Source organism: Sapajus apella, unplaced genomic scaffold (assembly GCF_009761245.1).
Source record: "Sapajus apella isolate SASKATOON/1434 unplaced genomic scaffold, GSC_monkey_1.0 scaffold125, whole genome shotgun sequence".
NCBI lineage: Eukaryota > Metazoa > Chordata > Mammalia > Primates > Cebidae > Sapajus > Sapajus apella.
In genome coordinates, this window is record NW_022437065.1 from 3,294,037 (window position 1) to 3,307,546 (window position 13,510).

Below are 13,510 nucleotides of genomic sequence, written 5' to 3' on the forward strand. Positions count from 1 at the left end.
TGCTCTGTCACCCAAGCTGGAGTGCAGTGGCCCAATCTCGGCTTGCTGCAACCTCCATCTCCCAGGTTCAAGTGATCCTCCCACCTCAGCCTCCCCAGTAGCTGGGACCACAGGCACACAACACCATGCCCAGATAATTTTTTATTTTTTGTAGAGACAGGGTTTAGCCATGTTGCCCAGGCTGGTCTCGAACTCCTGGACACAAGCAATCTACCTGCCTCAGCCTCCCAAAGTGCTGGGATTACAGGCATGAACCACCATACCCAACCATCTAGTTCTTTTGTTTTGTTTTGTTTTGTTTTGAGACGGAGTCTCGCTCTGTCGCCCATGCTGGAGTGCAGTGGTGCGGTATCAGCTCCCTGCAACCTCTGCCTCCCAGGTTCAAGCGATTCTCCTGCCTCAGCCTCCCAAGTAGCTGGGATTACAGGTGCCCGCCACCAAGCCTGGCTAATGTTTTGTATTTTTAGCAGAGACAGGGTTTCACCATGCTGGCCAGGCTGGTCTCAAACTCCTGACCTCAGGTGATCTTCCTGCCTCGACCTCCCAAAGTGCTGAGATTATAGGCGTGAGCCACTGCGCCCAGCCCCAACCATCTAGTTCTTTATAACCTTAAACTTGACTACAGATGGCTGTTAAAATAACTTTGAGAAAATAGTTAATAGGAATTGTTTTATTTATAAAGATCTTAGTCTAAAGAGGATGTTTGCATGACCATCTTGTGATGTCACTGTGAAAGATAAAAGTGGTGCTGTATGTAAGGGCAGAAAATGATGTGGGGGAAGAAAATGTCCATGGCTACCTGAAGAAAAGAATTATTTTGCAATCTGAAATTTGAAAAGCACCTATGGTTTACTTGCCTGCTTTTTTTCCACAAAAGGTGTGAGATGACTTACTATTAGACTTTGTTTCCAATCTGTAGAATTTTAAGAAAATGAAGAGGCTAAAAATCAGCATTCTTGATTAGGAGATTGCAACAACTGCCATAAATAAAATCTTTACTTTCCCTGTGAATTTTCTTTGTCAGTGTCATCCCAGAACCCCTTAACTCTGCTTGTTAGATGTTATTGGCGGGGTGGGTTCCTGAGTTGATAATCAAGCACCGTTTTGTGCTTTTCAACATTTAGGACCTTTCTTGGCCCGGACTCGCAGTAGGTAACCTGTTTCATCGTCCTCGAGCTACCATCATGGTGATGGTGAAGGGAGTGGACAAACTGGCTCTACCCCCAGGCAATGTCATTTCGTACCCTTTGGAGAATGTGAGTATTTATTATAAAAAATTAAAGGGATGCATTTTACATTTTCCCTTGTCAGCTGTCATTATGAATTCCATTCTAAACATACTTCTCTTACCTGTTTTTGATGCACAGTTGCTTTTGAAATTCTTTCAAAAACAATTTTTTTAAGAAAATTACATGATGATTATAATCGATTGAGACTTGGCTGTTCTCTGTGGCTGAGAGTACTGTTTAAAATAAGAGAGAAATTGCCCCACTCAAAATAGTCAGAGGCTCGAAAAAGAGAGCCACCAAAGGAGAAACCAGTTGTGGATGTATACTGCTGCCATTTTCTTGGCCACTGACTTGTCATCTTCCCTGAAGGATGTTACCTCTTTGTGTGTGTAAGGACCGTGGAGGCTGCTTGCTGGCTCACTCACTCCTTCACTGGCCATTCTGGCAATGTGGTTGACTGCTGATCTGAGAGGTCCTCCTTCCATTATGAGCATATAGAAGTGCTTCAAAGAATGTCACAAAAACATTTTTACTAGCATAACTAAACTTGAATGCAAGAATGGGTGGTACACACAAGTGTTACATATGGAAGGGAAACACAGAAGCCATACTGGTGAGCAGGAGCTGACACTGAAACTGTGTTTGCTGCAGAAAGCCAGGGACTAGAAAATGCTGTCAACTTGTTCTTGAAAAGAGGACTAGTAAAACCCCAGGTGCCTCAGGGCTGTTGCACAGGAGCTGGCTTGCTGCCCTTGGCTGTTGGACCCAGAGTCCCCTGAGATAAATTAGAATTATAGGCTTATGCTGTGCAGAGTGGTACTTTCCAAATTCACATGATTTGCATCACAGGGATACCTCCACAGCCAAGGGCTCCTTTGGTAAAAAATGGAAGATGAGTGAAATTTACAAAGCACCTGAAGGAAAAAAAAATGCCATGAGAAACCAGGTGCAACAAACAGAATTCATCTCTTTAGAACTAAGGATAATAGGCCAATTTTAAAGAGATTTTAAAATACATACTTTAAAATTGTGAGAAAAAAAAAGGGCCAGTCATGGTGGCTCATGCCTGTAATCCCAGCACTTTGGGAGGCCAAGATGGGTGAATCACTTGAGGCCAGGAGTCCAAGACCAGCCAGGTCAACATGGCAAAACCCCATCTCTACTAAAAATACAAACTTTAGCCAGGTGTGGTGGTATGTGCCTGTAATCCCAGCTACTCTGGAGGCTGAGGCAGGAGAATCACTTGAACCCAGGAGGCGGAGGCTGCAGTGAGCCAAGATCGTGCCACTGTACTCCAGCCTGGGCGATAGAGCAAGACTCTGTCCAAAAAAAAAAAGTGATGCTGGGATTTCATCAGTAAGACATAATCACATTGATTTCTGCCTGTACCATATTAGCGTTACTTCGCTACTTAAAAACATGAATCTTTAAGTAGTAAGGGAACTACTGAATGGAAGATCAACATCATAAATCTCCATTAAAACAAAAACATGACTGTACTGCTTGTTTTAATACAGTAATATTGGGAATCAAATAATTTTTTGAGGAGAAAAATAACTAATTTATTTTTTTAAATCATGTAGTGCAAAACAAATCTATAGGGATAGAAGTCAAAATTTTCGTTACCCTTGAGGGTGGCGGTAGTACTTCGAGGGTGCTGATAGTGTTCTGTGTCTTGATCCGGCTGGGCTACCTGAGTGCATGTATTTGTAAACATTTGTTTAGCTATTACCCCAAGATTTGTACACTATATGTATTTTACACTTTAATAAGAAATTCAAGAAAAAAATTAGGTCTTACCACAATTGGTTATTTTAATCTAATAATATCATCATGTCCTAAGATAAAGGCTTCAAAAACCTTGTGACATGCTTAACACCTTATCTGAGAGTCTTTAGGCTATCTGAACACAAATGTTAAATCTCATTAAACATTTTTAAAATTTTGATATGAAAGATGAATTCCATATTTATTTCAATTAAATTCAATACTCAGATTCCTCTAACCTCTTCAATGCAAGCTAAATAATTTATTGTGGAATACACATTCATCGTGGCACATTTAGTCAATATTGAAACCAAATGTATTGCTGCTTCAAATACATAAATGACCACCAGAAAATGGTTTGTGCTATATATAGTGTTGTGTCCATCAGGCTTAAGTTATTTTCCACCGAAGCACATTGGGAGATACAGACTCGGCCTACCAGGGGGCTGTTTAATCTGTGCCCTCAGAAGGGCTTGTTTGGAAATGATTTGGGGCTTCTACATTTCCATAAAAAAATGCTGGAAAAAAAAATTTAAGGCTTCTTTTTAAATACCATCTGAATGATTCTTCCCACTTTGGTTCATATAATCATTGCATTCTTACTCTTAAATTTCAGGCAGTTCCTTTTAGTCTTGACAGTGTTGCAAATTCCATTCACTCCTTATTTTCTGAGGAAACTCCTGTTGTTTTGCAGTTGGCTCCCAGTGAGGAAGTAAGTGATAAAAGCTTTTAAGACATCTTTAAAAATAAACTTTTATGTATAAAACTATTATGAAATGTAATTTTATGAAAATGTAATACTAATTTGTAAACAATGTTGTCATACCTCTGTGTATTGGAATTAATCTGTAGAATGTGACTAACTTAAAATTTTCTGTTCTTCTTACAGAGAGTGTATATGGTAGGGAAGGCAAACTCAGTGTTTGAAGACCTTTCAGTTACCTTACGCCAGCTCCGTAATCGCCTGTTTCAAGAAAACTCTGTTCTCAGTTCACTCCCCCTCAATTCTCTGAGTAGGAACAATGAGGTAAGTGCAGTTATTCAACAAATACACGAATATCATTATTAATTTCCCTCTTTTTAAAAAATCAAGACAGGGTCTTGCTCTGTTGTCTAGGCTGGTCTCAAACTCCTGGCCTCAAGCAGTCCTCCTGCCTCTGCCTCCCAAAGTGCTGGGATCACAGACATGAGCCACTGTCTCTGGCCTCCCATTCTTTATACTACTTGAAATTTTGGTATTTTAGAAAATGAAAAATTGTGCACATTTACTGCTGGGGTAGAGTCTTCTTTAGTGTAATTTTCTTAGGACTCTCATGAATAAACTGATCCTTTTTGTGAGGTGAGCTGTGGTAAATAGCATCACATTTTAGCACAAGGGTTGCCACCTATTAATTCAAACAGGCCAGAGGTCATAGGATCTACTTGGTGACTGGTGGAGCTGTGTGGATCTGGTAACTTGGAAACCATTGTTCACTGCCTCTGCTCATGTGTTGTCATATTTTCCCATTCATTCTGGACATTGCAGTGGAGGGAGCCACCTCTACTTTTGACTCCTGTCCTTCAACTTCTCCATCTGCTTATGTACCCTCTTAACCATGTGGCATGCCACCTTCGAGGTGGCCTCCCCCCCCTTATTTACTGTGGGTGACCAGGGCCATCATCTTTTATTCTCTGATGTGGAAACTATTCAAGGGAAGTGAGCAAACTGGGCCAATGGTAGGATCTCATTGCAGAGTGCCAGGATATCCTGATGCTTTGAAGGAAACCACTGGAGAACTTGCTTTATGGTTTTGTCAAAAATATAGCTATTGAGTGGTAGTCACTCTGCTAGGGAATGGCTATCACCTTTTTGTTAGGAAATAATGTTTTATATGCATTTTCAGTTGAAGCAAACATACCAAATGGAAGATAATGACATAAATTCACTTATATGATCAACATTTGTAGTATCTTGTCCCTTATTTGATAAATGGCAAATAAAGATCTCTGGTGCACATTTAAAAGAATGCTCTTTTTTTGGGGGCTCTCTGAAGGTTGACCTGCTCTTTCTTTCTGAACTGCAAGTGCTACATGATATTTCAAGCTTGGTAAGTAGGCTACCCTAATTTTTCAGTTACATTTATTTTGGTTTCTAGAGAATCCTTGAATGATAGTGAAGCCAGTTGAAAAGTTTGATTAAGTATGCCCTAGATTTATGATCCCATGAAAATTGAAAAATTAGTGGCAATATTGGGAATTGTGAACACATCCATGTTATAGTCAAATAATGTTGCATTTCTCCTTTTTAGGGAGAGACAGCATAGCCTCCAAGAACACAAGCCTGGGCGTAAGAACACCCCAGCCGTAGTCCTAACTTGGCTGTTGATTTCTCGTCAGACTTTAAGACTTAATTTTTAGCTATATCTTTGGGTCGAAAATATAAATAATAGTTTGGACTAATAATGCTGTCAGTCAAGTCAAAAAGGGTTGAAATCTGTCTGAAGGGTATTTTTTTGGTGAATGATTTTTTAAATCATCATCCTTGTTACGGAAATAGAAATTCTTACCTGTTTGCTGTCTTCTGAAGTTGTTTTCCAAACTTTTCAACAGGTGTTGGTTCGGGGAGTTGGGAAGTATAGTGCATTCCTGGGATCAAACTGGTCCAGCCATCTGTTCTTTCATAACTTGGCCCACACCTGAGTTTTTAAAACTGAGGAATTTTGTTGAAAGCTTTTATTAAATATCCAAGGAGTCTTGTACTGCTCCTAAATGTGAGATTTGTGTTGGATTTATCAGAAACACTTATTCAAGACAGTTTCTTTTGCCACCGTTTTAGACTATTTGCATGTTGTGGTACACTGGTATGGTTTAGTTTAGCCTAGTTTAGGCATAAAACTTTAACTGGCTGTGTTTGACATCTTTCATCTTACTTTGTCCACTACCTGTTTTGGTTGGCTTGTTCTCCTAAGCTGTCTCGTCATAAGCATCTCGCCAAGGATCATTCTCCTGACCTATATTCACTGGAGCTGGCAGGTTTGGATGAAATCGGGAAGCGTTACGGGGAAGACTCTGAACAATTCAGAGATGCTTCTAAGATCCTTGTTGATGCTCTGCAAAAGGTAAATATCAATGCGATCTGAGAAGTTAGAGTATGAGCGTTTCACTTTTTGCCTCTTAATGGAAAAATCTGCTCTGTTAAACACTGCTGATTGAAGACTTACTTGCCTTCTTCGGGGCTCCTCTAAATATGTTGGCCAGGAATGAAGTAGGGTCAAAGATGTATATTGATATATTTCTTCCTAATGCTAGAAAGAACAGCGCTAGGAGAAGTTACCTCACACAAAACTTTACAAAATTATTGTGGTAAAATATATATAACATAAAATTACCATTTTGACCATTTTTAATTGTACAGTTGAGTGGTATTCAGCACATTCACATGTTGTGCAGCCATCACCATCTTCTATTTCTATAACTTTTTTTATCTTCCCCAACTGAAACTCTGTACCCCTTAAACACTATGAGATAACTGAAGTAGAACACCCAGCACAGTCCCAGACACTTAGTAGATGCATAATCAATACTAGTTCCCCTCTGCCGTTGAAATCATTCACCGGCATCCTTTCAGTGAGGCTTCATATTTTAATCTCTGTGGATGTTTGTGATTAACCGGAGACCACTTAGGAAGGTTTCTTCATTTTTCTTTCCAACTCCTCTTCCTCCAATTTATATGCCGACAAATTCCGTGTCTTCTTAAAGTAATTTTATTTTGAACATTTGAATATATGTTAAACATTCAAATATATGTTAAACATTTGAATATATGTTAACACTTTTCTGTATAGTTGAGCATAATCAAAACCTTTAAAACTTGCTTATTTTAAGATGTAGTGTATTTCATGAGCCAGGAGGTAAGTGTACATTGTTACTGTAGTTGCACGAAAGCTTTACAAATAATTTTAATAAGTCTGTTTGACTCATTGCGTAAAATGATAAGTAGTGAGGTAATGCATATGTTAATTAGCCAATGTGGACTTAAGCCATTCCACAATGTATACATATTTCAAAACAGTATGTTGATGTGATAAATATATATGATTTTAATTTGTCAGTTAAAAATGAAAAAAGTACACATTTGAGATTCCCAATAATGTTAATAACTAACTTTCAGTTTGCAGATGACATGTACAATCTTTATGGTGGGAATGCAGTGGTAGAGTTAGTCACTGTCAAGTCATTTGACACCTCCCTCATTCGGAAGACAAGGACTACCCTTGAGGCAAAACAAGCGGTGAGTATAGATACTGCTTTAAAACTATAAAATCAGTTTTTTATTAAAAACAAAAACAAGTCCTTTATCACCTATGGGTGACATGAATGAGCAGTCAATAAATCTGAAAAACAATTTCAGTTAAAATATAAGCTGCTTGCTCACATAAGTATGTGTATTTTGCCTGTGATAATCAGTTCTTTGGGGTTATAATCAGATAATGCAAGAATTTGAGTTAGAGGTAAAAGTAAATCTGTCCAAGACTGTAATTCAAATGTCAGTACACACAAGGAGACATCAGAAGTTAATGTGGTGCCAGATGCGTGGCGTGCACCTGTTATCTTGGCTCCTCAGGAGGCCAAGGTGGGAGGATTGCTTTAGCTCAGGAGTTTGAGGCCAGTCTGAGCAAACATAGTGAGAACCTATTTTGAAAAAGAAGCGAAGGTGTGTGGGAATGGTGTGGTGCCCACATCCTGTGGGCTCTGCTTTTCTAGGAGGCACATTGTCTTTGTGGCACAGTCCCTTATTTACTGAGATCCTCCATGTGCCCCTCTTTATAATTTTCATTTACCTCAACAGTTTTTTGGGTATGGATCTTGCTTCAATTTTAAGCATTTAGAGGGTCAGGATTAAGCATTCCCATGGTTACTGGCCATGGTAAAACACATACGTATGTACACATTTACATACATACGTATATACTTAAAGCTGCAGCAGAACCTAGGGAGGGTGATGGGAAAGAGTAGTGTAGATACTCCCTAACATCCTACTCCCAAGAACATTGCTTAGGGCTGGCTGCATCACTTGCAGCATTTTAGATACCCTGTCAATTACATACAACCCCGCTTCAGACCCATTTGCAGCCCCTACCCTGCTCAGTTTTACTGACCTCAGTATGGGACTTAGAGTCAGAAGGTTGAAGCCAGTGCCTATTTGAGATAGTCTAGTGATGACTGGTTTGAGATTGTTTCTTTCTAAATTAAACTGGGGATGGAAGGACTTCTGTTTCAGACAGCATGTCAGGCTAAACAACCCCCCAAAATTTCCTACCATAAAACATGTAGAAATGCTGGATAAAAATAGACCTTTAAAAAAGTACACAGTTTGGGCGGGGTGCAGTGGCTCAAGCCTGTAATCCCAGCAATTTGGGAGGCTTAAGCAGGAGGATCATCTGAGGTCAGGAGTTCCACACCAGCCTGGGCAACATGGTGAAACCCCGTCTCTGCTAAAACTACAAAAATTAGCCAGATGTGGTGGCCGGCACCTGTAATCCAGCTACTTGGAAGGCTGAGCCAGGAGAATCGCTTGTACCCTGGAGGCGGAGGTTGCAGTGAGCCATGATTGTGCCACTGCACTCCAGCCTGGGAGACACAGCGAGACTCTGTTTCAAATAAATAAAAAACTTAAAAAATAAAAAATAAGAAGTACATAGTTCAGCTCGAAAGAAAGGGAAATTCTCTTACAGAGTAAATAAAGAAGAGGAATCTGAATGTGGTAAGCAGGCCACCCTAAGTATGTTTGCCAGCCGGGTAACCAAGAGGCCTTTGGTGCCTTGTGTGTGGGGAATGGGAACGGACACCTCCAGATAAAGCTGGGGACCCTGAAAGAGCTGTGCCCACAGCGAGAGGGTAGACTGGAAAACAATCTGCCTGACAGCAAAGGGAAATAGAAAGGCACCTGGGCTCTGGGTGGCCAGCACATATGTTGACAGTGGGAATGCCTCCCAGAGAATTTTTCTTTTTTTTTTTTTTTTTCTTTTAAGATAGGGTCTCACTCTGTCACCCAGACTGGAGTGCAGTGGCGCAATCTCAGCTCACTGCAGCCTCTGCCCCCCAAGTTCAAACGATTCTCCCATCTCAGCCTCCTGAGTAGCTGTGACTGCAGGTGCGCACCCCCATGCCCAGCTAATTTTTTTGTATTTTTAGTAGAGATGGGTTTTCACCATGTTGCCCAGGCTAGTCTTGAACTCCTGGGTTCAAGCCATCTACCTGCCTTGGCCCCCAAAATGCTGGGATTACAGGTGTGAGCCACCACACCTGGACCCCCCTCCTCCTTTCCCTCCTTCCCCTCCTCCCCCTCCCCCCTTCTCTTCTCCTTCTTTTTCTTCCTTTTTTTCTTTTATTTTCTGTCTTTTTTTTCTCTTTCCCTTAACTCCATACTAATGCTCTTACCTACCTCATAGAGAAAAAGAGGCCTCAACATGAGGTTTCTTTTTTTCTGAGACTAAGTCTCGCTCTGTCGCCCAGGCTGGAGTGCAGTGACACAACTCTTCCTGCAACCTCCACCTCCTGGGTTCAAGCGATTCTCCTGCCTCAGTCTCCCCAAGTAGCTGGGACTACAGGCGCTGGCCACCACAGCCAGCTAATTTTTGAACTTTTAGTAGAGACAGGGTTTTATCATGTTGGCCAGGCTGGTCTCGAACTCCTGGCCTCAAGTAATCTGCTCACCTCAGCCAACCAAAGTGCTGGGATTACAGGCATAAGCTACCGTGCCCTGCCTATGAGCTTTCTTTTTAGGGTGATAGAAATGTTCTAAAATTTTGGCAAGGACTGTGAACCCACTAAAATTCATTGAATTGTACACTTAAAATAGGTAGGAAAAAGAACCTGTTTATCAGAAAAAAAAGGAAAGAAAGAGGTCTCCATGGGTGTGAAATCCTTTAACATTTGCCTCAGCTCTGAGTTCCCTGCAGGTAAATACGCATGTCTGTGTACCCATTCTCTCCTACAGTTGAAATCACACTCTTCCATTAGTTTAAGGAGACAGTTAGGAGTTTAGGGAACATTTACTGAGTGCTGCAACATGCCAGGTGCTGGGGCTGTAGGGACAAATAGATCTCGGTTACATTTTCTTTTTCATCCTCACTGCCAGGCACCCTGCCCCGATGTCTCCCACCTCATTTGGCTGCTGCCTCCTAACTTGTCTGAACTCATCTGACTCTCTGCTTCCCAGCTGGCTCCTCCTAAATCCATCCTACACATTGTCATCAGTTATCTTTTTTCTTTTCTTTTCTTTTCTTTTTTGAGACAGGGTCTCGCCCTGTCCCAGGCCGGAGTGCAGTGGTGCAGTCATAGCACATTGCAACTTCAAACTCCTGGGCTCAGGTGATCCTCCTACCTCAGCCTTCTGAGTAGCCAGTTCTATAGGCTCGAGCCACCACACTCAGCTAACTTTTTATTTTAATGTTATCTTTTTAAGACAAACCTGATCATGTCACTCACTTTCTGCCTAAAGCTTGTCAGTGGCTCCTTATTGCCCAGAGGCTCATGTCAGATTTTCTGTAGCTTCCCTGCTTCTAGCTTCACCTCCTGCTGTGTTCCTACTTTTAAAATTCTCTAGCCAGAATGAATGATGTTTCCCAAACAATGCCTTTGTCAGAATGAATTCAGTTTTTCAAACAATGTTTTTACACAGCTGTGTATTTTTTAAAAAATGTTAAGTGGATCATACATACATAAGTATATAACATATTTAATACTAGTAATTTAAAGAATAAAGATAATAACACTATATAGCTCCATTTTCACATGTTCATAAAGAACTAACTGACACTGCGTAATTTATAAAGGAAAGAGGTTTAATTGAGTCACAGTTCCCGCACGGCTGAGGAGGCCTCAGAAAACTTACAATCATGGCAGAAGGTAAAGGGGAGACAGGCACCTTCTTCACAAGGCAGCAGGACAGAGAGAGAGAGAAAGTGCCACACTTTTAAACCATCAGATCTCATGAGCCCTCCCTGTCATGAGAACAGCATGGGGGAAACCGCCCCCGTGATCCAGTCACCTCTCACCAGGTCCCTCTCTCGACGCATGGTGATTACAAATTGAGATGAGATTTGGGTGGGGACACAGAGCCAAACCATATCAATAGCTTAAGATAATGCTTGCTCCTTTGACGCTTCCTATTTTCTCCCTCTACCCTCTCTCATCCAGAGGTAACTGCTGTCCTGGATGTCATGTTAATCATTCCCTTAATTTTCTTTACAGATTGACTACATTTGTAATTTGGCCTTAAACGGTATTGTTTGGTTTTCCCTGTATTAGAATTTTATATAAATGGAATCATACTATGTGTATTTTTCTGTGTTCTTCATTCAGTATTCTTTTTAAGATTCACTCAGGCTGACGAATGTAGCTGTAGTTATTTTACTGTTACATATTCTGCTGTGGGATACACCACAATTATCCATTCTGTTGATGATTTTTTGTTTTTTTGAGGCACAGTCTCACTCTGTTGCCCAGGCTGGAGTGCAGTGATGCAATCTCAGCTCACTGGAACCTCTGCCTTCATGGTTCAAGGGATTCTTGTGCCTCAGCCTCCTGAGTAGCTGGGATTACAGGCACCTGCCACCACACCCAGCTAATTTTTGTATTTTTAGTAGAGACAGGATTTCACCATGTTGGCCAGCAGGCTGGTCTCAAACTCCTGACCTCAGGTGATCTGCCTCCCTCGGCCTCCCAAAGTGCTGGCATGACAGGCATGAGCCACCACGCCCGACCTTGTTGATGATATTCTTACACATGTCTCTTGGTACACATATAGAAATTCTCCCTAGTGTATGGACTTACTGGATCACACGATATGTACACCATCAACTTTATTAGGTATTGTCAAATTTTCCCAAGCAGGTGGACTGGTTTATACTTCTACCATCAGTGCAAGTATCTTCTCCATGAAGGCACTCCTTCTTGCTTCCTCCTAGTATAAGTAGCTCTTATGCAACTTATGAAGAAATGTTTGTTAGACAAATGAGTCATAGCCACTAGACTAGACTAGTTTCCTGTCTTAAAATTCTTCCCTCTTGATTTTTCTTTTTTTTTTCTATATTGTAGAAGAACCCAGCAAGCCCCTATAACCTAGCATATAAGTATAATTTTGAATATTCTGTGGTTTTCAACATGGTACTTTGGATAATGATCGGCTTGGCCTTGGCTGTGATTATCACCTCTTACAATATTTGGAACATGGATCCTGGATATGACAGCATCATTTATAGGATGACAAACCAGAAGATTCGAATGGATTGAACATTCTTTGTGCCAGAGTTAGAAAAGGGGGCTGGAAATTGGCTGTTTTGTTAAAATGTATCTTTTAGTGTGCTTTAAAGTAGACAGTATACTTTATTTTTAAAAAATCAAATTTTGTTCTCTATTTTGTGTGTGCCTGTGATGTTTTTCTAGAGTGAATTATAGTATTGATGTGAATCAAACTGTGTGGTGTAGATTCCGTAACATTCTTGAATATTATGATATAGCCATTTAACCTGATTTCATTCTATTTAACGAATTTGGAAATATGCACTGAAAGAAATGTAAAACATTTAGAGTAGTTCATGTTATTTATTATGGAAAAAAATGCACTGAATTTATTAGACCAACTTATGAATGCTTAACTTCTTTACACAGCATAGGAGAAAATCATATTTGGGATATTGATTTGTAAATGTCTTAATTTGATGTAAATAACTCTGAAACAAGAGAAAAGGTTTTTAACTTAGAGTAGCCCTAAAATATGGATGTGCTTATACAATCGCTTAGTTTCGGAACTGTATCTGAGTGACAGAAGACAGCTGTTTTTTAACGCTTTTCTGCAAGTTTGTTGACCCACATGGTCTAGTATGGATACTAAAGATACTACATTGATCTAAGAAGAAACTAGCCTGTGGAGTATATAGATGATTTTAATTATACACACAAAAATCCCTGAGGGACATTTTGAGGCATGAATATAGAATATTTTTATTTCAGTAACTTTTCCCCCTGTGTAAGTTACTATGGTTTGTGGTACAACTTCATTCCATAGCACATTAAGTGGAAGTGGGTAAATTCTGCTTTTTATGTTGGAGTGGACCAATGTCTATAAAGAGTGACAAATAAAGTTGATAATGATTCCAAATTTGTGTCATGGCAGTACTGCATCTATTTTGTATTATAAAAGCTTAACAAAACCGGCTTTTCTTTCTTTTCTTTTTTTTCACTTCACAATTCTTTTATGACTGGCACAGGGTTTTCTTTCATCAGGATTGGCCGTTTTGTTGTACAGATGATTTCATGCTGTTTCTTTTACATTTGTTTATTCTCACTTCCTCCTGAGATTTAGTACTAATAAAAGAAAGGCATTTTAATTACCATTCTTGTTACTGAATTTATATGGAATATATGAGATATTCATACTTTATGTAGAAAAAGGTTAAATTTTTCTATAGCTTTTTTTTTTTAATTAAAAACATTTTAGAGACCAGTCTTGCTCTGTTGCCCAGGTGGAA

At 40.1% G+C, this 13,510-nt stretch overlaps 1 protein-coding gene across 1 annotated transcript in view; it reads left to right on the forward strand.

Moving 5' to 3' along the window:
- The window catches only part of ATP6AP2 (ATPase H+ transporting accessory protein 2), a 22,532-nt gene extending 9,392 nt beyond the window's left edge, over positions 1-13,140 (forward strand). Inside the window, exons 3-9 of the mRNA XM_032261662.1 lie at positions 1,125-1,256; positions 3,613-3,708; positions 3,886-4,023; positions 5,030-5,083; positions 5,945-6,094; positions 7,147-7,266; positions 12,078-13,140. Coding sequence (XP_032117553.1) covers positions 1,125-1,256; positions 3,613-3,708; positions 3,886-4,023; positions 5,030-5,083; positions 5,945-6,094; positions 7,147-7,266; positions 12,078-12,272 — 885 coding nt within the window. The 3' untranslated portion in view covers positions 12,273-13,140. The remainder of the gene's footprint in view (positions 1-1,124; positions 1,257-3,612; positions 3,709-3,885; positions 4,024-5,029; positions 5,084-5,944; positions 6,095-7,146; positions 7,267-12,077) is intronic.
- The last annotated feature ends 370 nt before the right edge of the window (positions 13,141-13,510 follow it).